At 49.2% G+C, this 24,527-nt stretch overlaps 1 protein-coding gene across 7 annotated transcripts in view; it reads left to right on the top strand.

The window, feature by feature from the left end:
• Window positions 1-14,905: 14,905 nt before the first annotated feature.
• LOC119976607 (arf-GAP with coiled-coil, ANK repeat and PH domain-containing protein 2-like) overlaps window positions 14,906-24,527 on the top strand; it is a 174,338-nt gene continuing 164,716 nt past the window's right edge. For all 7 annotated transcript variants that reach the window (XR_005462949.1, XR_005462948.1, XM_038817221.1 and 4 more), the window contains exon 1: window positions 14,906-15,052. Coding sequence is in view for 5 of the 7 variants with exons in the window: in XM_038817221.1 (XP_038673149.1) it covers window positions 15,000-15,052 (53 nt within the window). In the remaining 2 variants the exon portion in view is untranslated. The remainder of the gene's footprint in view (window positions 15,053-24,527) is intronic.

Genomic DNA, 24,527 nt, shown 5'->3' with positions numbered 1-24,527 from the left:
GTGGGACACCACTTGTCACAGGCTTCCAGTCAGAAAAACACCCCATAACCATTGCCCTCTACTTCCTGCCACTCACACAATTCTTGATGCAATTTGCCAAATTTCCTTGGATCCCATAGGCTCATACATTTGCTATCTCCCATGTGGGACCATACCAAAAGCCTTGCTGAAGTCCAAGTAGACTATGTAAAATGCATTGCCCTCATCTACACACCTGGTAACGTCTTTGAAAAATTCAATCATGTTGGTCCGACGTAAGACATGACCTCCCCTTCACAAAACCATGCTGATTGTTCTGGATTAATCCCTGCCTCTCCAAATGTAGATAAATTCTGATTCTCAGAATTGATTCCAATAGTTTCCCACTACTGAGGTTAGACTGACTGGCTTGTAGTTTGCAGGCTTACCACTTCTTCCCTTCTTGAATAATGGTACCATATTGGCTAACCTCCAGTCCTCTGGCACCTCTCCTGTGGCCAGAGAGGAATTGAAATTTATTGTCAATGATTGCTATTTCCTCCCTTGCTCACTCAACAGCCTGGGATACCTTTCAGCTGGCCCTGCAGTTTTGCCTTTTTAAGCCTGCCAGATATCTCAGAAAATTCATCTCTCTATGTTATTCTAATTAATTCTGTCTATGTTAATCTAATTAATTCTACCAGTTCTGATTTCTATACCTGCACTCCCTCTCACAAGTGAACACTGATATAATATATTCATTTATAAGAGTTTTTCAAACTTTTTTGCCTGGGACCCATTTTTGACATCCGGCCATCCTTCGTGACCGATGTTGGCTGAACTTCGTGATCCACGCCGACCTTCGCGATCCACCATTTTCACTTACCTTTAAAGTGGCAGATGAGCCTTCTCTGTCCTCACTATCTCACTTTCCTTGTTATTGAATGCTACATTTCTGATAATGATGTCCGCTGATGATTAAAGGTCTCACTGCATCCATTGAAATAAATAGAGGTTTGCCCTCAAACTTGCCTGTTTAGCCTACAATTGTCTTTGAGGTTTTGAGGGATTTAAACTTTCATTGGCCTGTGCTTACCTGAATAAAACACACATGAATTTTGAATCCTTTGCAGTGGCACAATTACCTCAAGTAATCACCTTTATGCTGCTTTGTTCCTGTTTTCAGCTTCTTCATGGGTTGGTCACCAGAGGCCCAGGAGCTTTCACCAGCATTGCCGGCAGCTGCAAAATTGAGGAATCTCTCATGCCCAGAACACGTGACATCCATGCACGGGACGACTGACCTGCTCTCTGTGGGAGCGCTCCCTTGTTTTCTGTAGCGAAAAAAAGTCCCTGGACAGCGCGCTGACGCAGGAGGATGCAATCTACCCCGCTGGGCTCTTGGTCTGCGCACTGCTTGATGTGGCACGCATGCACGGCATAGCCAGCAATCTCAAAGGTCTGTTGCGGTCGGCCTTTTAAAGGCCAATTGCAGCAGTTGGGCATTCCTCCCACGATCAGAAACGCCGTGACTGATGTCTGCAATCCTCCCGAAACCTGCCCACGACCGAACCACCGGTCACGACCCGAGTTTGAGAACTCCTGATATTGAACCCTAGCTACTTCCTCCGGCCCCACACACAAATTATCGCTGTAGTTCTTAATCGGCTCTACTCTATCCGTAGTTATCCTTTTACCCTTAATGTACTTGTAAAACAATGTAGGATTTTCCTTTATTTTATCAGCCAGTACCCTTTCCTGTCCCATTTATGCTCTCCTAATTTCATTTTTAAGTACCCTTTTGCACATTCTGTACACCTCTAGGGCTTCTGCTGTTTTGAGCCCCCTATATCTGCAATAAGTCTGCAGTTTTCTCCTTATCCAATGACAGTTCAACATAATATTGAATTCTATGAGGAGGTGACCAAGCATGTGGATGGAGGTAAAGCAGTGGATGTAGTGTACATGGACTTTAGTAAGGCATTTGATAAGGTTCCCCATGGTAGGCTTATGCAGAAAGTAAGGAGGCATGGGATAGTGGGAAATTTGGCCAGTTGGATAACGAATTGGCTAACCAATAGAAGTCAGAGTGGTGGTGGATGGCAAATATTCAGCCTGGAGCCGAGTTACCAGTGGCGTACCGCAGGGATCAGGTCTGGGTCCTCTGCTGTTTTTGATTTTCATTAATGACTTGGATGAGGGTGTTGAAGGGTGGGTCAGTAAATTTGCAGATCATACGAAGATTGGTGGACTTGTGGATCGTGAGGAGGGCTGTTGTCGGCTGCAAAGAGACATAGATAGGATGCAGAGCTGGGCTGAGAAGTGGCAGATGGAGTTTAACCCTGACAAGTGTGAGGTTGTCCATTTTGGAAGGACAAATATGAATGCGGAATACAGGGTTAACGGTAGGGTTCTTGGCAATGTGGAGGAGCAGAGAGATCTTGGGGTCTATGTTCATAGATCTTTGAAAGTTGCCACTCAAGTGGATAGAGCTGTGAAGAAGGCCTATGGTGTGCTAGTGTTCATTAGCAGAGGGATTGAATTTAAGAGCCGTGAGGTGATGATGCAGCTGTACAAAACCTTGGTACGGCCATATTTGGAGTACTGTGTGCAGTTCTGGTCACCTCATTTTAGGAAGGATGTGGAAGCTTTGGAAAAGGTGCAAAGGAGATTTACCAGGATGTTGCCTGGAATGGAGAGTAGGTCTTACGTGGAAAGGTTGAGGGTGCTAGGCCTTTTCTCACTAGAACGGAGAAGGATGAGGGGCGACTTGATAGAGGTTTATAAGATGATCAGGGGAGTAGATAGAGTAGACAGTCGGAGACTTTTTCCCCGGGTGGAACAAACCATTACAAGGGGACATAAATTTAAGGTGAATGGTGGAAGATATAGGGAGGATGTCAGAGGTAGGTTCTTTACCCAGAGAGTAGTGGGGGCATGCAATCCACTGCCTGTAGAGGTAGTTGAGTCGGAAACATTAGGGACCTTCAAGCGGCTATTGGATAGGTACATGGATTATGGTAGAGTCTAGATTAATTTGTTCTTAAGGGCAGCACGGTAGCATTGTGGATAGCACAATCGCTTCACAGCTCCAGGGTCCCAGGTTCGATTCTGGCTTGGGTCACTGTCTGTGCGGAGTCTGCACATCCTCCCCGTGTGTGCATGGATTTCCTCCCGGTGCTCGGGTTTCCTCCCACAGTCCAAAGATGTGCAGGTTAGGTGGATTGGCCATGATAAATTTCCCTTAGTGTCCAAAATTGCCCTTAGTGTTGGGTGGGGTTACTGGGTTATGGGAATAGGGTGGAGGTGTTGACCTCGGGTAGGGTGCTCTTTCCAAGAACCGGTGTAAATTCTATGATAATCTATGATTAATCTAGGAGAAAGGTTTGGCACAACATCGTAGGCCGAAGCGCCTGTTCTGTGCTGCATTTTTCTATGTTCTATTGTGTAAAATTGAAGAACATGGAATTGGGGATACTGCATCAAGATTGATAGGAAACTTTGCAGACAGGAAACAAAGAGTAGGAATAAACAGGTCCTCCAAATATCAGGCAGTGACTAGTATGGTACCACAGGACAACAGCTATTCACAATATATATTAATGATGTAGATGAGGGAACTACATGTAATAACTCAAAATTTGCAGATGACACAAGCTGGGTGGGAGGGTGAGCTGTGAGGAGGATGCAATGGTCCTTCAGTGTGATTTGGGCAAGCTGAGTAAGTGGGCAAATGCATGGCAGCTGCAGTATAATGTGGATAAATGTGAGGTTATCCACTTTGGCAGTAAAAAAAGGAAGGCAGATTATTATCTGAATGGCTATAAATTAAGAAATGGGAATGTGCAAGTAGACCTGTGTTTCCTTGTACACCAGTCGCTGAAGGTAAGCAAGCCCAGGCGGAGCAGGCTGAAAAGAAAGCAAATGGTATATTGCCCTTCATAGCGAGAGATTTAAGTACAGGAGTGGGGATGTCTTGCTGCAGATATACAGGGCCTTGGTGAAGCCACACCTGGAATAGTGTGCTGTTTTGGTCTCCTTGCCTGAGGAAGGATGTTCTTGCAATAGAGGGATAGCAGAGAAGGTTTACCAGACTGACTCCTGTGTTGGCAGGACTGAGGAATTAGAAAAGACTGAGTCAGTTAGGACTATATACGCTGGAGTGCAGAACAAGGAGGGTGGATCTCATAGAAACCTACAAATTACGAACAGAACGAACCAGGGTCGATGCAGAAAGAATATTCCCGAAGGTGGGGGTGTCCGGAACCAGGGAGCATAGTCTAAGGATATTGGGTAAACCTTTTAGCATTGAGTTGAAGAGACATTTCTTCACCCAGTGAGTGATCAGACTGGAATTGCTACCAAAGGAAGCAGTTGAAGCCACAACATTAGGAGCATGATTCAATGGACATAAATCAAAGCCTGCTTTCAGGTGTGTTTGGTGGAGTGGTTCCCGGGGGCTGCTGTGCTGAGATTCACCCTGCTATTCGCTGGCACTTTGCTGTTTTTTTGGGCCTTGGGGAATTTCTCCCTGTTGGTGCCACACTGGCAAACTGAGCTCTCCAGTAGAACCATTTCCTCTCAGATTGGGGTGCCATTTTAACTGGCTGCACGTTCCCCCCCCCCCCCCCCCCCCCGCCCTCCCACACACACTTTCAGGACCACCCCTTTCACACTCCCAACCTTTGTGGCCCCTGGAACCCCTCCTCACTCCCTTCCCCTTTCATGGGTAAGGCTCCCCTGGGCCTGACCCCGGTAGTGCCAACCTGCCATCTGGGCACCTTGACACTGTCAATCTAGCATCTTGGCAATGCCTCTCATACCCTGGCACTGCCAGAATGTCCAAGTAGCAATGCTAGGGTGCCAAGCGGGCAGTGCCAAGGTGCTCAGGTGCCAGAGGGAGTACTGGGGTACTACCTTTCCCTGTCCCTGACCACCTAGGAGTCTCAAATGGTCTGCGAGACCCCCTGAGGTGCAACCACACCTGGTCCACATTTGTGAAGACCAGCGCTATATGGCACCCGATTGAGGTTACGCAGGTGTGGCCATTGACTCCTGGGAGCCGGGTGAAAGCGGTTATTTAAATCAGGATAATGGCAGATCATTCTGGGTCGAGTAAGCCGGGTGACTGGCGTTCGGCCGGGTGCCCTGCGTGGACCCTGACGTGGGGCTCTTGCGGGACACACCCGTTGCGTTTGCAGTGGCTGAATTGTGCCCTATATATTTTCAAGAACAAGGTAGATATAGCTTTTGGGGCTAAAGGTATCAAAGCATGTGGGGAAAAGCAGGAATAGGTTATTGAGTTGGATGATCAGCCATGATCATACTGAATGGCAATGCAGGCTCAAATGGCTGATTGACCTACTCCTGCTCCTATTTTCTATGTTTCTATGAGTGACTGACCAGCAGCAGCCCTATGATTAATAATAATAATCTTTATTATTGTCACACGTTGGCTTACATTAACACTGCAATGAAGTTACTGTGAAAATCCCCTAGTCGCCACATTCCGGCACCTGTTTGGGCACATTGCGAGAGAATTCAGAATGTCCAAATTACCCAACAAGCACGTCTTTCAGGACTTCTGGGAGGAACCCGGAGGAAATCCACGCAGCAGAACGTGCAGACTCCACACAGACAGTGACCCAAGCCAGGAATCGAACCTGAGACCCTGGCACTCTGATGCAACAGTGCTAACCATTGTGCTACCATGCAGTGTGCCATTTTTTCTTCTGCAATGGGCTGGATTATATCAGCTGCATAATATGAACAAAGAAAAGTCCAGCATAGGAACAGGCCCTTCGGCCCTCCAAGCCTGCGCTGACCATGCTGCCTGTCTAAACTAAAATCTTCTACACTTCTGAGGTCCGTATCCCTCTATTCCCATCCGATTCATGTACTTTACTGATTTCTTATGAAGTAATTTCACTGGCTGCAGGGTTGTCTTGGCCTTGGAATGTCTGAATTGTTTCAAATTATCGCACCAAGGTGTCAAGGTGCTCCTTAAACATCATTATTGTCCCTGCTTCCACCATCTCCTCCGGCAGAGAGTTCCAGGCACCCACTACCTTCTGTGTAAAAAAGAAAAACTTGCCTCGTACATCTCTAAACCTTGCCCCTCGTACCTTAAACCTATTCCCCCCCCCCCCCAGTAATTGACCCCTCTACCCTGGGAAAAAGTCTCTGACTATTCACTGTTTATGCCCCTCATAATTTTGTAGACCTCTATCAGGTCGCCCCTCAACCTTTGAGAACAAACCAAGTTTACTCAACCTCTCCTCATAGCTAATGCCCTCCATACCAGGCAACATCCTGGTAAATCACTTCTGGACCCTCTCGAAAGCCTCCACATCCTTCTGGTAGTGTAGGCACTCTGACGCAACAGTGCTAACCATTGTGCTACCATGCAGTGTGCCATTGAAGACAGAATTGAAGACTACACTCCAAGTGTGGCCTAACTAAGGTCCTATACAGCTGCAACATGACTTGCCAATTTTTATACTCAAAATATGGTGCGATAATTTGAAATAATTCAGACATTCCAAGGCCAATATAACCCTGCAGCCAGTGGAATTACTTCATAAGAAATCAGTAAAGTAGAAGGCAACTCTAGCACTTTATTCTCCATGACTGCTCTGGGGTTAGGTACGTTTTGGCGCAGCCATTTGGGCGCGGCCGTTGTGGCGCGGCCGTTTTGGCGCCGGACGTTTTGGCCATAATAACATTTCTTTATTTGTAAATTAGCCTCAGTTGAGTTGGCTGCTGGTGCGGGTCCGCTGTCACAAGTGTTTCGTTCTATCACCATCTTTTTATATATTTTTTAACTAAACCAATTTGCATACCCATATGATGGCTGAGGAAGTATCAACGAATCGTGGTAAAGAAAAATTTGTTCATAACGGATTCCTTTACGTCTTTGACAAAACAAGCAAAGGTGACAGCGAAGTGAAATTTTGGCGTTGTGAGCAAAAAAACCGGTGCAAAGCACGGCTCCATACTAAAGCTGCAAACGCACGAGGACCAGACGGGTTTTGTGAAAGGACGGCAGCTTAATACGAACGTGCGGAGACTGCTAAACGTCATCATGATGCCGGCAGTGGAGGGGGAGGCGGAGATAGTGGTGGCATTGGACGCGGAGAAAGCATTTGATAGGGTGGAGTGGAAGTACCTGTGGGAGACGCTGGAGCGGTTTGGATTTGGGGAGGGATTTATTAAATGGGTGAAGCTGCTCTATTCGGCCCCGACGGCAAGTGTAGTGACGAATGGTAGGAGATCGGAGTATTTTGGGCTCCACCGGGGGACCAGACAGGGGTGCCCCTTGTCCCCCCTGCTCTTTGCACTGGCAATTGAACCGTTGGCGATGGCACTGAGGGGCTCAGGGGGGTGGAGAGGGCTGACAAGGGGCGGGGAGGAGCACCGGGTATCGCTATACGCGGACGACCTGCTGCTATACGTGGCAGACCCAGAAGGGGGAATGCCGGAGGTGATGGAACTGCTAGCAGAATTTGGGGACTTTTCGGGGTACAAGCTAAACTTGGGTAAGAGTGAGGTATTTGTGATACACCCAGGGGACCAGGAAGAGGGAATCGGGAGACTCCCGTTGAAGAGAGCAGGAAAGAGTTTTAGATATTTAGGGGTGCAGGTGGCAAGGAACTGGGGGACTCTCCACAAGTTGAACTTCTCTAGGCTAGTGGAACAGATGGAGGAGGAATTTAAAAGGTGGGACATGGTGCCGCTGTCGCTGGCGGGCAGAGTGCAGTCCGTTAAAATGACGGTCCTCCCAAGGTTTTTGTTTTTATTTCAGTGCTTGCCCATCTTCCTCCCTAGGGCCTTCTTCAAAAAGGTGACGAGCAGCATCATGAGCTACGTGTGGGCGCATGGCACCCCAAGGGTGAGGAGGGTCTTCTTGGAGCGGAGTAGGGAGAGTGGAGGGCTGGCATTACCCAACCTTTCGGGGTATTACTGGGCGGCTAATGTATCGATGGTGCGCAAGTGGATGATGGAAGGGGAGGGGGCAGCTTGGAAACGAATGGAGAGGGCGTCCTGTGGCAACATAAGCCTGGGGGCCCTAGTAACGGCGCCATGGCCGCTCCCTCCCACGAGGTACACCACGAGCCCGGTGGTGGCGGCCACCCTCAAGATCTGGGGGCAGTGGAGGCGACACAGGGGGGAAGTGGGAGGTCTGATGGAGGCACCGTTAAGAGGGAACCATAGATTCATCCCGGGGAACATGGACGGGGGATTTCAGAGCTGGCACAGGGTGGGCATCAGGCAGCTGAAGGATCTGTTTGTAGATGGGAGGTTTGCGAGCCTGAGAGAGCTGGAGGAGAAATTCGGGCTCCCCCCGGGAAACGTGTTTCGACATTTGCAGGTGAAGGCATTTGCTAGCCGCCAGGTGGAAGGGTTCCCCTTGCTCCCCAGCAGGGGGGCGAGCGATAGGGTGCTCTCGGGGGTCTGGGTCGGAGGGGGGAGGATATCGGACATATACAAAGTAATGCAGGAGGCTGAGGAGACATCAGTAGAGGAGCTGAAAGCCAAGTGGGAGGGGGAGCTGGGAGAGCAGATAGAGGATGGGACATGGGCTGATGCCCTGGAGAGGGTTAATTCTTCCTCCTCGTGTGCGAGGCTTAGCCTCATTCAATTTAAGGTGCTACATAGAGCCCATATGACGGGGACAAGGATGAGTCGGTTCTTTGGGGGTGAGGACAGATGTGTCAGGTGTTCGGGAAGTCCAGCGAACCATGTCCATATGTTTTGGGCATGTCCGGCACTGGAGGAGTTCTGGAAGGGGGTGGCAAGGACGGTGTCGAGGGTGGTGGGATCCAGGGTCAAACCAGGATGGGGACTAGCGATCTTTGGGGTTGGGGTGGAGCCGGGAGTACAGGAGGCGAGAGAGGCCGGAATACTGGCCTTTGCGTCCCTAGTTGCGCGAAGAAGGATACTGATACAGTGGAAGGACGCGAGGCCTCCAAGCGTGGAAACTTGGATTAATGACATGGCAAGCTTTATCCAGTTGGAAAGGGTCAAATTCACCCTGAGAGGGTCGGTACAAGGGGTTCTTCAGGCGGTGGCAGCCTTTCCTCGACTTTTGGCTCAAAGATAGGGTGCAGAGGTCGCAGCAGCAGCAACCCGGGGGGGGGGGGGGGGGGGGGGGGTGGGGGGGGGGGGGGAGGGGGGGGTGGCAACAACGGGTGTGGTAGGTTATTTAAGGTTGTAATGCGGACAAATTTGTTCGCAGTTCATGTTTGAGGTTAATTGTTGCTTTGTTTGTTTTTTGGGGGGGGGAGGGGGGGAGGGACAGCGCGCGCGGGGGTTGGGCGGGGGGGATATCTGTTAAGAGGGAATATTGTGTAATAGTCTATGGTTAGGGGGGGTAAATATTTTCATGTAAAAAATCTCTTCAATAAAAATTATTTAAAAAAAAAAACTAAAGCTGCAAACGTGGTGAGGCAGCTGAACAGCCATTCGCATGATGCTTCTGCTGCACAAGTAGAGGTTGCACTCGTGAAAACTAAAATAAAAAAGAGAGCACAGGAAACCCAACTGTAGTTGTTAATGAATGTTTGACAGATATATCCCAAGCTAGTCTACCAGCCATTCCTAATATATCTGCTTTGAGGAGGATGATAAGCAGAAAGCGTAATTATGTATTGAACCAATCCAAGTGATTTACAACAATTGATTGTGCCAGAATGCTACAGGATATATGTCCCTCAACCAGGAGTGGAAGAAAATGTTTTACTTTGTGATAGCGGACCAGGTCACGACCGGATATTAATCTTCGGAAGACAGAGCTGGCTACAGCACTTATTGACATCTGATATGTGGTTTGCAGATGGCACATTCAGTATTGCTCCCAGCCTCTTTTCTCAGATTTATGTAATTATGGTAAAAAAACACGGAGGAATTACTCCTACGGTTTATGCTCTTTTGCCCAACAAGCAATGCACCACATATGCGAGAATGTTCGCATTATTGAAAGAAATCGAACCCAACTTGAAACCCAGTTCAATCGTCTGTGATTATGAACAAGCTGCGCACAGTGCTATGAAAGACATATTCCCTGATGTTCAAATAAAAGGATGTTTTTTTCTTTTAGCTCAAAATATGCAAAAACATCTAGCTGGTATGGGGTTCCGTAGTTTGTATAACACTGATCCAGATTTCACGTTAAAAGCTAACATGATTATTGCCATTGCCTTTGTACCTTTGAACAAAATTGATGAATATCTGGATGCTTTAGCGACCCAACTGCCGCAAGAACTTCAAGATTTACTCAACTGGTTTGAAGATACATATGTTGGTCGTCTGAACAGACGAGGAAATGGTAGACGAACACCTTTATTTCGCCCTGAGATTTGGAACCTTTATCAGAGAACATTAAACGGGGAAGACCGCAAAAACAATAATGCGGAGGCAGCCCACCGTGAATTGAAATACGAACTTGGCATGCATCATCCCACCATAAGGAAACTAATTGATGGCCTGCATAAAGTACAGAAAGGTAGAGATGCATATTATGAAAGGTTACTAGCCAGCCATGAACCGCCACAAAAACTAAAAAAGTATAGAGATGCAGATAAAAGAATACATGAAACTGTTCTTAAATTAAGTACTTGAGGAGCCTTGCTCATAATTACCAAATGAACTAAACTAAATGAACTCATTTAAGATTTTTAACTAAATGAACTAATTTAAGGTTTTTAATTTACAATAAAAATAAAAGAATACATGAAACTGTTCTTAAATTTGAAAACATGAATGCTATCGAGTACTTGAGAAGCCTTGCTCATAATTACCAAATGAACTAAACTAAATGAACTAATTTAAAGTTTTTAACTAAATGAACTAATTTAAGGTTTTAATTTACAATAAAGTTAGTTAAAAAACTTTTTAAAGCTCATCTTTTAATTTACAGTTTTAAGCTTGCTTTTAAGTCCTTCCTTCGAATGATACTGAATCTTGCAACAATTTACTAGCCACAAAAACTAAAAAAAATTCTGTCGTCTACGCCCAAACGGCCGCGCCAAATTGGCTGCGCCCAATTGTCCCATGGCGCCCAAACGGCTGCGTCCAAATGGCCGCGCCAAAACGGCTGCGCCCAATTGTCCCATACTGCTGCTCTGCTCCTGCAAACTATTTGCAATGTTGAATTTTGTATAGTCACATGGAGGCAAAGGCAAGGTAACTTTGCCACAAGGTTAGTTTTAAAAATAATTTTTATCATTAATGTGCACTGCTGGGTAAAGGGGCAACAGTAACAAACAACCCTGAAGCTATTGACTGTGTTTGGATTTTGTGTACCTTAAGGTAATTTTTTCCCTAAATTTAAATACATCTTTCAGTGTCACCAAATGCCTCACTTTACATCTTTAAAACAATCCAGAATTTTCCTGGCCAAGAAACCGGTATAACTCAACTCAGGTAATCACGACATTAATTGTTCAGAGCGGCCACGGTGCCTCACAGAGCCAGAGCCCCAGGTTCAATTCCAACCTTGGGTCACTGTGATAGGGTGGACAGTGAGCGGATGGTGATGTCTAGCACGAGGGGACATAGCTTTAAATTGAGGGGAGATAGATATAGGACAAATGTCAGAGGTAGGTTCTTTACTCACAGTAGTAAGGGCATGGAATAGTGTAGATGGGCTTTAGAGGGGTTTCACAGGTCGGCACAACATCGAGGGCCGAAGGGCCTGTACTGCGCTGTAATGTTCTATGTGCTCCAGTTTCCTCCCACAGTCCAAAGATGTGTAGGTTAGGTGGATTGACAATGCCAAATTGCCCCCAAGTGGTCAAAGGTTAGATGGGGCTACAGGGATAGGGTCTAGGTGGGGTGCTCTTTCAGAGGCTTGGTGCAGACTCAATGGGCCGAATGGCCTCCTTCTGCGCTGTTGGGGTTATGATGTTCCTACATCGCTCTCAATTGTGTCTTTATCCTAGAAAGTTGATACAGAAATTGAAGGTACACTGGAAATTAATTGAGGAGCAATTTCATTTGAGCCTTGCGATTTATGAATGGCCTTTGAATTGTGAAATAAAGAACGATGCGAATGTCCAAAGTGAAAAAACTTCAGTGCTCTCGCTATGCGCTAATGTACAAAAAAACAATAGAATCAGGGCTTGTTCAAAAAGACTGGGGAAATGAAGGCACAACTGATGTTTATGGCTATGTCCCAGCAGATGGCGGCATGATCGCCTTTTATTCAATTTTGCTCATGTCATGTTTCTTGAAGTGATTTTTCTGTAAATATTTTGCTACTTTTACCCTTCGCCCTACAATATGTTCTTATGAAGACATCGGGGATTCTTAGCGAAAAATCGCCTTTGTTTGTACCCGAAACATTACTCTCATTTTAAAAATCTGAACAACACAAATCTGGCTCAAACACAAATTGGGCGCGGACCCCCGTCCCGGCTCAAAACGGAATTGGACCCTCCCCCAAACCCGAATTAGACCCGGACCCCCAATCCCGAATTAGACTCGGAATCCTACACCCCCCAAATCCGAATTGGACTCGGACCCCTGACCCTCCCCGACCCAGAATTGGATCCGGACCGCCCCTCCAACCCGAATTAGACTCGGACTCCTACACCCCCCAAACCCGAATTGGACCAGGACCGTAACCTCACCCGCCCAAATTGGACCAGGGCCTCCACCTGGAGAACCCGAATTGGACCCGGGCCCTTACCCCTACCCCCCCCCCCCCAAACCAGAACCCTTACCCCTACAGCCCCCAACCCCCACAAACCCCTACCCCCTCACCACCCCCAAAACCTCTACCCCCTCCACCCCTACACACTCCCCAAACCCCTCCACCCTCCCCCAGACCCCGACACCCTCTCCCCCCAAACCCCTACACCCTCCCCCCAAACCCCTACACACTCTCCCCCCAAACCCCTACACCCACCAAACCCCTACACCATCTCCACCCCAAACCCCTACACCCCCTCCCCCCAAACCCCTACACCTCCTCCCCCAAACCCCTACACCCTCTCCCCCCAAATCCCTACACCCCCCCCAACCCCCTCCCCCCAAACCCCTACACCCTCTCCCCCCCAAACCCCTACACCCTCTCCCCCCAAACCCCTATACCCTCTCCCCCAAACCCCTACACCCTCTCCCCCAAACCCCTACACCCTCTCCCACCAACCCCCTACACCCTCTCCCCCACCAAACCCCTCCACCCTCTCCCCTCCCAAACCCCTACACCCTCCCCCCCCAAACCCCTATACCCTCCCCCCCAAACCCCTACACCCCTCTCCCCCCAAAACCTCCCCAAACCCCTACACCCTCCCCCCAAACCCCTACACCCCCTCCCCCCACAAACCTCTACACCCTCCCCCCCAAGCCCCTACACCCTCCCCCACCAAACCTCTACACCCTCCCCCCAAACCCCCTCCCCCCAAACCCCTACACCCTCTCCCCCCCAAACCCCTACACCCTCTCCCCCCCAAACCCCTACACCCTCTCCCCCCAAACCCCTATACCCTCTCCCCCAAACCCCTACACCCTCTCCCCCAAACCCCTACACCCTCTCCCCCAAACCCCTACACCCTCTCCCACCAACCCCCTACACCCTCTCCCCCACCAAACCCCTCCACCCTCTCCCCTCCCAAACCCCTACACCCTCCCCCCCAAACCCCTATACCCTCCCCCCCAAACCCTACACCCTCTCCCCCCAAAACCTCCCCAAACCCCTACACCCTCCCCCCAAACCCCTACACCCCCTCCCCCCACAAACCTCTACACCCTCCCCCCCAAGCCCCTACACCCTCCCCCCCAAGCCCCTACACCCTCCCCACCAAACCTCTACACCCCCTCCCCCCAAACCCCTACACCCTCTCCCCCACCAAACCCCTACACCCTCTCCTCCCCAAACCCCTACACCCCCAAACCCCTACACACTCCCCCACAAACCACTACACCCTCCCCCACAAACCCCTACACCCTCCCCCCAACCCCTACATCCTCCCCCCAAACCCCTACACCCTCCCCCCAAACCCCTACATCCTCCCCCAACTCCTACACCCTCCCCCCCAACCCCTACACCCTCCCCCAACCCCTACACCCTCCCCCCCAAACCCCTACACCCTCCCCCCCAAACCCCTACACCCTCCCCCCAACCCCTACACCCTCCCCCCCAAACCCCTACACCCTCCCCCCCAAACCCCTACACCCTCCCCCCCAAACCCCTACACCCTCCCCCCCAAACCCCTACACCCTCCCCCCCCAAACCCCTACACCCTCCCCCCCCAAACCCCTACACCCTCCCCCCAACCCCTACACCCTCCCCCCAACCCCTACACCCTCCCCCCAAACCCCTACACCCTCCCCCCCAAACCCCTACACCCTCCCCCCCAAACCCCTACACCCTTCCCCCCCAAAACCCCATCACCCCCCAAACCCCTACCCCCTCCCCCCCAAACCCCTACACCCTCCCCCCCCCAAACCGCTACACCCTCCCCCCCAAAACACCCTCCCCCCCAAAACCCCAATTGGACCCGGACTTCAACCCCCACCCCTAAAGACCGGAGACCCTACTGGAAATTGAGATTAGGGACTTGATGGGCAGTCCAGACATGACGGGCCAAAGGGCCTCTTCTGTGCTGGAAAACTCCATAATTCAGAGTTGGACCCAGGGCTCAATCCCGAATGGGAAACAGGTCCCGGACTGAATCCCGAATGGGAACTGGACCCCGAGCTAAATGCCGAATGGAATCCAGGTCCCAGGCTCGGGCTGGGGCTGGGTCCGCCGGCGCTCGGGGTCCCCGGTACTCAGGGGGGGGTCACCGGTGTCCCGGGCCGGCCACTGGCCATCCGCCGCCACAGTCCAACCGAGCCCAGGACCCGCCTCCCTCCAGCCCATTGGTGCTTCTGGCTTGAGGTGCGGTGCTGAGTGGCCAGTCGGCTGTCAATCAGAGCGCCGAGCATGGGTGACGGGGTCACAGGGCGGGGCCTGACGCCTGGAGAGAGTGAGCCGCGCGGAGCCGCACCTTAAAGATAGGGCGGTCAGGACCGGGCACCGGGAGGCAGCCGCCATGAAGCTGACTGTGGATTTCGATGAATGTTTGAAGGACTCCCCGCGCTTCAGGTAAGTCGATTCACGATCTCTGCGAGCTGACGGATTACCCCACTCTCGCTGCCCCCTTCCCTCCCTCCCCGCTGCCCCCTTCCCTCCCTCCGCCCTGCCCCCTTCCCTCCCTCCCCGCTGCCCCCTTCCCTCCCTCCGCCCTGCCCCCTTCCCTCCCCTCCCGCTGCCCCCTTCCCTCCCCTCCCGCTGCCCCCTACCCTCTCCTCCCTCCCGCTGCCCCCTACCCTCTCCTCCCTCCCGCTGCCCCCTTCCCTCCCTCCCGCTGCCCCCTTCCCTCCCTCCCGCTGCCCCCCTTCCCTCCCCTCCCGCTGCCCCCTTCCCTCCCCTCCCGCTGCCCCCTTCCCTCCCCTCCCGCTGCCCCCTTCCCTCCCCTCCCGCTGCCCCCTTCCCTCCCCTCCCGCTGCCCCCTTCCCTCCCCTCCCGCTGCCCCCTTCCCTCCCCTCCCGCTGCCCCCTTCCCTCCCCTCCCGCTGCCCCCTTCCCTCCCCTCCCGCTGCCCCCTTCCCTCCCCTCCCGCTGCCCCCTTCCCTCCCCTCCCGCTGCCCCCTTCCCTCCCCTCCCGCTGCCCCTTCCCTCCCCTCCCGCTGCCCCCTTCCCTCCCCTCCCGCTGCCCCCTTCCCTCCCCTCCCGCTGCCCCCTTCCCTCCCCTCCCGCTGCCCCCTTCCCTCCCCTCCCGCTGCCCCCTTCCCTCCCCTCCCGCTGCCCCCTTCCCTCCCCTCCCGCTGCCCCCTTCCCTCCCCTCCCGCTGCCCCCTTCCCTCCCCTCCCGCTGCCCCCTTCCCTCCCCTCCCGCTGCCCCCTTCCCTCCCCTCCCGCTGCCCCCTTCCTCCCCTCCCGCTGCCCCCTTCCCTCCCCTCCCCGCTGCCCCCTTCCCTCCCCTCCCGCTGCCCCCTTCCCTCCCCTCCCCGCTGCCCCCCTTCCCTCCCCTCCCGCTGCCCCCTTCCCTCCCCTCCCGCTGCCCCCTTCCCTCCCTCCCTCTGCCCCTTCCCTCCCTCCCTCCGCTGCCCCTTCCCTCCCTCCCTCCGCTGCCCCTTCCCTCCCTCCCTCCGCTGCCCCTTCCCTCCCTCCCTCCGCTGCCCCTTCCCTCCCTCCCTCCCGCTGCCCCCTACCCCCCTCCTCCCTCCCGCTGCCCCCTACCCCCTCCTCCCTCCCGCTGCCCCCTACCCCCTCCTCCCTCCCGCTGCCCCCTACCCCCTCCTCCCTCCCGCTGCCCCCGACCCCCTCCTCCCTCCCGCTGCCCCCGACCCCCTCCTCCCTCCCGCTGCCCCCGACCCCCTCCTCCCTCCCGCTGCCCCCACCCCTCCTCCCTCCCTGCCCCCCCCCCCTCCGCTGCCCCCCTACCCCCTCCTCCCTCCCGCTGCCCCCGACCCCCTCCTCCCTCCCGCTGCCCCCCCCCCCTCCTCCCCCGCTGCCCCCTACCCCCTCCTCCCTCCCGCTGCCCCCTACCCCCTCCTCCCTCCCGCTGCCCCCTACCCCCTCCTCCCTCCCGCTGCCCCCTACCCCCTCCTCCCTCCCGCTGCCCCCTACCCCCTCTCCCTCCCGCTGCCCCTACCCCTCCTCCCTCCCGCTGCCCCCTACCCCTCCTCCCTCCCGCTGCCCCCTACCCCCCTCCCTCCCTCTGCCCCCCCCTACCCCCTCCTCCCTCCCGCTGCCCCCTACCTCTCCTCCCTCCCGCTGCCCCCCCTACCCTCTCCTGCCTCCCGCTGCCCCCTACCCTCTCCTCCCCCCTGCCCCCTACCCTCCCCTCCCCTGCCCCCCCCCTCCCCCCGCTCCCCCCTCCCCCCTCTCCCTCCCGCTGCCCCTACCCCCTCCTCCCTCCCGCTGCCCCCTACCCCCTCCTCCCTCCCGCTGCCCCCTACCCCCTCCTCCCTCCCGCTGCCCCCTACCCCCTCCTCCCTCCCGCTGCCCCCTACCCCCTCCTCCCTCCCGCTGCCCCCTACCCCCTCCTCCCTCCCGCTGCCCCCTACCCCCTCCTCCCTCCCGCTGCCCCCTACCCCCTCCTCCCTCCCCTGACTTCCAGTCAGACAGAGTTTTTTAATGAAGCAGGAAAACTTTATTTTTACCTTGTTTATCTCTTGTTATTTATTAACTCCAACTTATATTTTTGTAAACTCCATGCAATGCACTGGAGGTCACTGGCAAAATAATGTTAATTTCTGATTGAAAAAAAGTTAGCTGTAATGTTTGGCCATGTTTGTAGTGTACAGTAATTCCAACTTGTTCCTGCCATCGGCCTTTTTAAAGAATTGGGTTGCCTCAACGCGGCCAATTGTATTAGCCTTGATTTGCATTGTTTATGCTAAACAACTCTAATCTGGGATGAGTATCAATCTGTACACATGTCTATAATACATTAATCGCGCGGAGCTTCACATGGTATATATTATAAATTAAAAGTAAGTTTTGAAAGCTGTGAACAGTGCTTTTGGTGTCATTAGTGCTCAAAATTAAATGGTTTTCCTTGGAGTAATATTCCATGAATTGACAATAAATCTAAAACAGATGGGAAGGGCTCTTGTATACAGTAAATCAATATAAGGCTTAATTTTATTTAATGCTCTGAAAACAAATGAAATAATTAGTATGAAGGTCATATTTGTCATGTGATGTCTCATGCATTTTCTGTTCTTTCACATCTGGGTGCATGATGCTTGATTCTGACTTAAATAAAAAGAACCAATGTGCATTTGCCTCGTCATGAAAGTAAAGAAAGGCTCGCAGTAAATAATAGATGTTTCAATGTCTAAAACACCCATTCAGCTTAACCATCTTGTGTTGATGTTTTCTCCTTTCCGGCTTAAGCAGATGGTCTAATTGCAGCTACCATCCTATTCCTATATCCCTTCAGCTACTTTTCTTTAATCTTAATATCCAAAATAATTTTAACTTGTTGATGTGAACAGCAGTTATGTAGGCAATTTGGCTGCCATTATGTGCACAGCAAGATCTCATGAAAATAATATGATGGATGAGCACTTCATCTTTTTTGGCAGAGTTGATTGAGGGTAATTATGGTCTAGAACATTAGTTATAACAGACTGAATTGTTTACCTAATATTTTGTATACAACTTCTGGAGTGGGATTTGAGCCTGTAATCTTTTGATTCTGAATGTCTGCCTAGCTCAGTTGGTAGTCCACCTTCGATCAATCAGTGTCGACATCAGGTTCCTGCAGCCCAGTTGTAAATCAGCCAGAGACCTTCGCCCTAGCCCTTGAAAAGCTTTCAATTCCCCTCGGGGGTAATATACATATGCCAAATCTGACACCAATCATCCTTTTGGCTTTTCCACAGGATGGTCAGTTTGGCATATGCAGTAGGAGCTGAACATTTGCAAATGTTTTCAGTTTAAATTGGATTTACACACTCCCCCTGAAGACGAAAGGCACTTAATCTTCTGAGCCATTGGGTATGCACCCTTTGTCCCAGAACTCCCATGAAAGACTACTGCTTTCTAATGATCTGTCTGCTGAATTCTGTTTTGTTTCTATTTGTTGGGGGGGGGAAAGGGAAGAGAAGAAGCTGGGTGCTTCAGCAATTGTCAGTTTGTTGCATTGAAGTAAAATTAAGAATATGGAAATAATTTCTGTCTAAGACTGATTATAATGAAGTATGATTGAATAAGCAGAAGTAGCACGAAAGAGATTATCATCGACTTCAGGAAGCGTAGTGGAGAACATGCCCCTGTCTACATCAATGGGAACAAAGTAGAAAGGGTCGAGAGCGTCAAGATTTTAGGTGTACAGATCACCAACAGCCTGTCTTGGACCCCCCATGCCGACACTATAGTTGAGAAAGCCCATCAACGACTTTCTCAGAAGACAAAGGAAATTTGGCATGTCAGCCACGACCCTCACCAACTTCTACAGATGCACCACAGAAAGCATTCTTTCTGGTTGTATCACAGATTGGTATGGAGCTTGCTCTGCCCAAGACCGCAGGAAACTACAAAAGGTTGCGAATGTAGCCCAGTCCATCACGCAAACCAGCCTCCCATCCATTGACTCTATCTATAATTCCCACTGCCTCAGAAAGGCAGCCAGCATAATTAAGGACCCCACACACCCCGGACATACTCTCTTCCACCTTCTTCCGTCAAGAAAAATATACCAAAGTTTGAGGTCACGTACCAACCGACTCAAGAACAGCTTCTTCCCTACTGCCATCAGACTTTTGAATGGACCTACCTTGTATTAAGTTGATCTTTTCTCTACACCTTGCTATAACTGTAACATATTCTGCAGTCTCTCCTTCCTTCCCTATGTACGGTATACATTGTCTGTACAGCATGCAAGAAACAATACTTTTCACTGTATACTAATACATGTGACAATAATAAATCAAATCAAAATCATCCTCGAAATATCGCTTCCATACTGCTCACTTTGTAAACAGAGAAGATTAATTCCTAATTTTGACTGTTTGAGGAAGCATTGTATGGATGCAGAACTAAATTGTCCTGTTTGGTAGTGAAATAGAGGAACGTTATTTATATCCAAGTGAGTGCAACTTGTTAAGTTGCAAGTGACAACGTTGAGCAGGTTATGGGGGAATGTCATTTGGTGAAATTTCAGGTTTAGTTCTTGATCATTCAGGGGATGTGAGCTTCGCTGGCTAGGTCAGCATTACCCATGCTGAATTGCACGTAAGAAGGGGTGGTGAGCTGCCTTCTTGAACTGCTGCGGTTCATGTGGTGCAAGTACAAGTGTCCTGTTCGGGAGGAAGTTCCAGGATTTTGACCCAGAGACAAGTGAAGGAACGGTGATATATTTCCAAGTCAGGGCGGTGAGTGGCTTGGAGGTGAACTTCAGGTAGTGGTGTTCCCTAGTTCTGATGTCTTTGTCCTTCTAGATGGTTGTGGGCCTGGAAGGTACTGTCTAACGAACCTTGGTGGATGGTACACTGCTGGTACCTTGAGTTGGAGGAGGAGGGAGTGGATGTTTGGGACGTCAATCAAGCAGGCTGCTTTGTCCTGGATGATCATAGAACTCCTACAGTGCAGAAGGAAGCCATTGAAATCATTGAGTCTGCACCAACCCTCTGAAAAAGCACCTCACCTAGCTAGGCCCACTCCTTCGCAACCCCTTAACCGCACCTAATCTTTGGACACTAAGGGGCAATTTATAATGGTCATTCCACCTAACCTGCACATCTTTGGATATGATATTACTTATTCTCGAGTAGTTTCCACAGGGGGGTGACCCACCCACAGTAGTAACATGTTTCATTGGGAGCACCTGGAGGAAACCCATGCAGACACTGGGAGAATGTGCAAACTCCACGCAGTCGCCCAAGGTCGGAATCGAACCCCGGTGCGTGAGTTAGACGTGCTAGTCACTGCCACCTTGCCGATCCCTTTTGAGCTTCAAGCATCTTGTGTTGCTGGGTTAAATTAGAAACATATTTACAAGTGACATCAGGGAAAATTACTGTGCAGTTCTAGAGTAATAGACAGTTGTGAGGCATTGTTCAGACTGGGTACTTTATCAAAATAGTCCTGTTGCTAGTTGCTGGTCATTAATCAATTGAGGCAATAATAATGATCTTTATTGCCATAAGTCGGCTTACATTAACACTGAAATTAAGTTACTGTGAAAAGCCCCTAGTTGCGAAGGAGTGGGCCTAGCTAGGTGAGGTGCTTTTTCAGAGGGTTGGTGCAGACTCAATGATTTCAATGGCTTCCTTCTGCACTGTAGGAGTTCTATGATCATCCAGGACAAAACAGCCTGCTTGATTGACGTCCCAAACATCCACTCCCTCCTCCTCCAACTCAAGGTACCAGCAGTGTACCATCCACCAAGGTTCGTTAGACAGTACCTTCCAGGCCCACAACCATCTAGAAGGACAATTGCCCTAATTGCCCCTTAGTCGCCACATTTCGGCACCTGTTCGGGTACACAGAGGGAGAATTCAGAATGTCTAAATTATCTAACAGCACGTCTTTCGGGACTTGTGGGAGGAAACCGGAGCACCCATGCAGCCACAGGGAGAACGTGCAGACACCGCACAGACAGTGACCCAAGTTGGGAATTGAACCTGGGACCCTGGTGCTGTGAAGCAACAGTGCTAACCACTAACCACTGTGCTACCGTGCCCCTATGTCGTCTCCAAAATGAGAGTCACCAAATAACGCAACAAGATTTTTCTATGTGATGGGCAATAATCTATTCCATTTTTAAACATTTGGAGTAGACAAATCAATGAATGCCTTTATAGTGTTTCCATTAACACTTTTGTAATGTATAATTGAATGTACTTTCATTTATTTTATCTAATGATCTGACTTAAATAAAAACTTTTAGAATCTTAAGCTTTTCCTGTGGAGCACCACAAATTAAAGTACTGAAATGAAATCATTTTGTCCATTTGTAATGCTGTTGTTTCCTTTTTTTATGATCTCAAAAATTGTAACATGAAAAGTATAAACCAAGGAATTCAACACTTTACTAAATCAGTCAGAGCTCCATTTAAAATCATAGAATTTAAACAATGGCATTATAAGACAAATTGATCACATCTGCAATAAGAGGTATTTTTGAAGAAACGTACTCGTTGAAATCCTTGCATAAGCATTTTTTCATGAGGCCTATAATTTCTTTGTGCATGTTATCACCTTGTGTCAATATGCCTGTAAATTATCATGGGTGATCAGGATAATGTGTCACTATATTGCAGTAGATGCCACCGTTAATTATCTAGTTGTGACAGTATTGATTGGAAGGAATGTGCATTTACTTTCTTACCATAATAAATCATTTGGTCCCTTTTTCTGAAATTCTCAAGTTTCACTTTTCTTTTGCAAGAAAATCACAAACTATTCGGTTTAATTAGTCTTTGGAACAATTCAAGTATTGCATTTACGTTTGTGGTACACTAGTTGTTTTGGTGTTACACAATATGATTCCTAATTTGGTGTTGAAACCAGATGGAAATAAAAAATTACAGTCCAAAGGTCACTCGCTACAATTGTAAGGAAAATATCATGTTTGATTAGCTATTGGTCATTCTATGTATTTATTTTGGGAAAGGCAGTTTACCTGTCCAGAACAAATATCCTCGAAGGTGATTAGACGGGTGAAATGGTATTTGTTACAACTTGCGTGTTTAGTTAGGTTTTTTAAAATCAAAATCAGAACCTCAGGAACAAAATGGAGCATTGATAGTTTGTTGAAACTGTGACTTCAGAAATTGGCTTAAATTTGCTCTTAAATGTCAAATATAGTCTGACTCTATTATGCTTTTAATATTTTCCTTGTGGCTGAAGAGCAAAGATTATTTAGCTTATTTCATGAATGCTGTTTTTCTCAGACATTTGATGTCTCCTACATAAATCATAGAGAAAAGAGAACTGGATCATAATGCACTATATGATAGACATAGATATGATTTTTCTTCTAGTTAGAGTTTGGAGTTCTGATAAAAGGCTGTCAATCTGAAAAGCAAACTCTTGTTTCTCTCTGCAGACACAACCTGACCTGCTGAGTATTTATTTCCAGCACATTCTATTTACTTTTTAAGTTGGATAAGTTTGGATTTTCTATGGGCATTGCAGTAATGTCATAATATTACAGTTGACCAAAGTATGAGAGGTACGACACTAAAATGTAATTTTTAAAATTCAACTTGAATTTTTTTTAAGCAGGTTTAGAAGGTATTTCTCCGTTTTGTGCTATTGGTTCTTCAGACCATAATCACTGTGGCACTATGTAGCTTCATAGCTCTAGGTTTAGGAATTAGTTTGCATCATGGTGATGACATTTATTGTTGAAAGATTAATGGCTCATTGAAGCACATTATGGAGAAATGAAAACTGTATTGTCTTCCTATTGTGTATCTTTTGGGGTCAGCTTTATTTGGTTGCTGGGATATGTAAAGGATCATACCTATCTTCTTGCTGAGGGCAAGGTCTGTGCTGATGGGGTGGGATGTCCAAGATCATCAACATTGTGAGAAGTTGCAATTGTACCTTGCTTCCCTGGTCAGTTACTTTGGAGCACACACTGTTTTGCAAAAAAAACAAACAGCTTTTATATGTTTTTAATCTCCAGTAGTGTAAATGGTTTTCTAAAACGCTTTGATAAAAATATATTGAAAATTAAGAAGTATTCATTCCTCATGAACTTTGGTCTCTCTCTCCCCCCCCCCCCCCCCCAAAGGTGATTATCACTTTTATAACTGTTAAACATTCATAGATTATCATAGAATTTACAGTGCAGAAGGAGGCCATTCGGCCCATCGAGTTTGCACCGGCTCTTGGAAAGAGCACCTTACCCAAGGTCAACACCTCCACCCTATCCCCATAACCCAGTAACCCCACCCAACACTAAGGGCAATTTTGGGCACTATGGGCAATTTATCATGACCAATCCACCTACCCTGCACATCTTTGGACTGTGGGAGGAAGCCGGAGCACCCAGAGGAAACCCACGCACACACGAGGAGGATGTGCAGACTCCACACAGACAGTGACCCAAGCCGGAATCGAACCTGGGACCCTGGAGCTGTGAAGCATTTGTGCTATCCGCAATGCTACCGTGCTGCCATTGAATTGGCTTCTCAAATAATTAACATTTATACAAAGTAATGAATGTTTAGAGTAGTTCTTGGTAGTACGGAATGTGAATTGTTGAAAAAAACAAGACATGCTGTTGAAGCATTTCATCTTGCATTCACCAAGATGTAAGAATACTAATTTCAAAGGAAGCAACAATTGTACTGCATGAAAAAAGGGTACCAATTGGTTGGCCAGTCAGCCCTGATTGTTTGAGGTATTACGTTCCAGCGACAGGCCGAACGTAACAAACAGCAGGTCCCTTCGGCTGTTAGGGATAGGTGGAGAATCAACCAGCCCATGTGTGCAAATTCAGAATATTGTCGAACGTTAGATGTGATTCTGCAATTGAGCAGAATTTGCTAAAGAACCTTAAGCGCGCTAAGAATTGTACTTTAAGATGATCAGGCAAACTTCCAATGGAGCTCACTTATGCTTGCTCGAAGGGACCTGTCCTCCGAAAGCAGAAAAAGCATGTACAACGCATGGCAGTTAAAAAAATTAAACTAAAGCATGGGGAACAACAGCTCCTTGGTTCATTCTCTGGGGCAATGCTGCAACCAACCAAAACTGACTGACCAACCAAAACTGACTGACCAACCAATCATCAACTTTTTCCATGCAGTATAAATGGTGGCTTTCTTTTAAAATTGGTATTCTTGTGTCTATCCTGATGATGAGTGCAAACCAAAAGGCTTTGACAGCACGTTTCTCTCTCCAGCAATTTAATTCAATTTTAATGGCTTTTTTCAGTTATGAACTTAACTTTATAACTTCAACATTTGAAACAGCATTTGGCAGAATCTGATGGAAAGTTAAGTAAGTTATCTGAACATTTAATAGTTCTGAAAAGAATTCTGAACATCTGAAAGTAATTTTACGTCTCTTATAGTGCTGGCTGTAGTCACCGGATATCTGTAATGGAAT

This window comes from Scyliorhinus canicula, chromosome 13 (assembly GCF_902713615.1).
Source record: "Scyliorhinus canicula chromosome 13, sScyCan1.1, whole genome shotgun sequence".
Lineage (NCBI taxonomy): Eukaryota > Metazoa > Chordata > Chondrichthyes > Carcharhiniformes > Scyliorhinidae > Scyliorhinus > Scyliorhinus canicula.
Note: the sequence above shows the minus strand (reverse complement) of the source record. Positions and strands in the feature narration are given on the sequence as shown.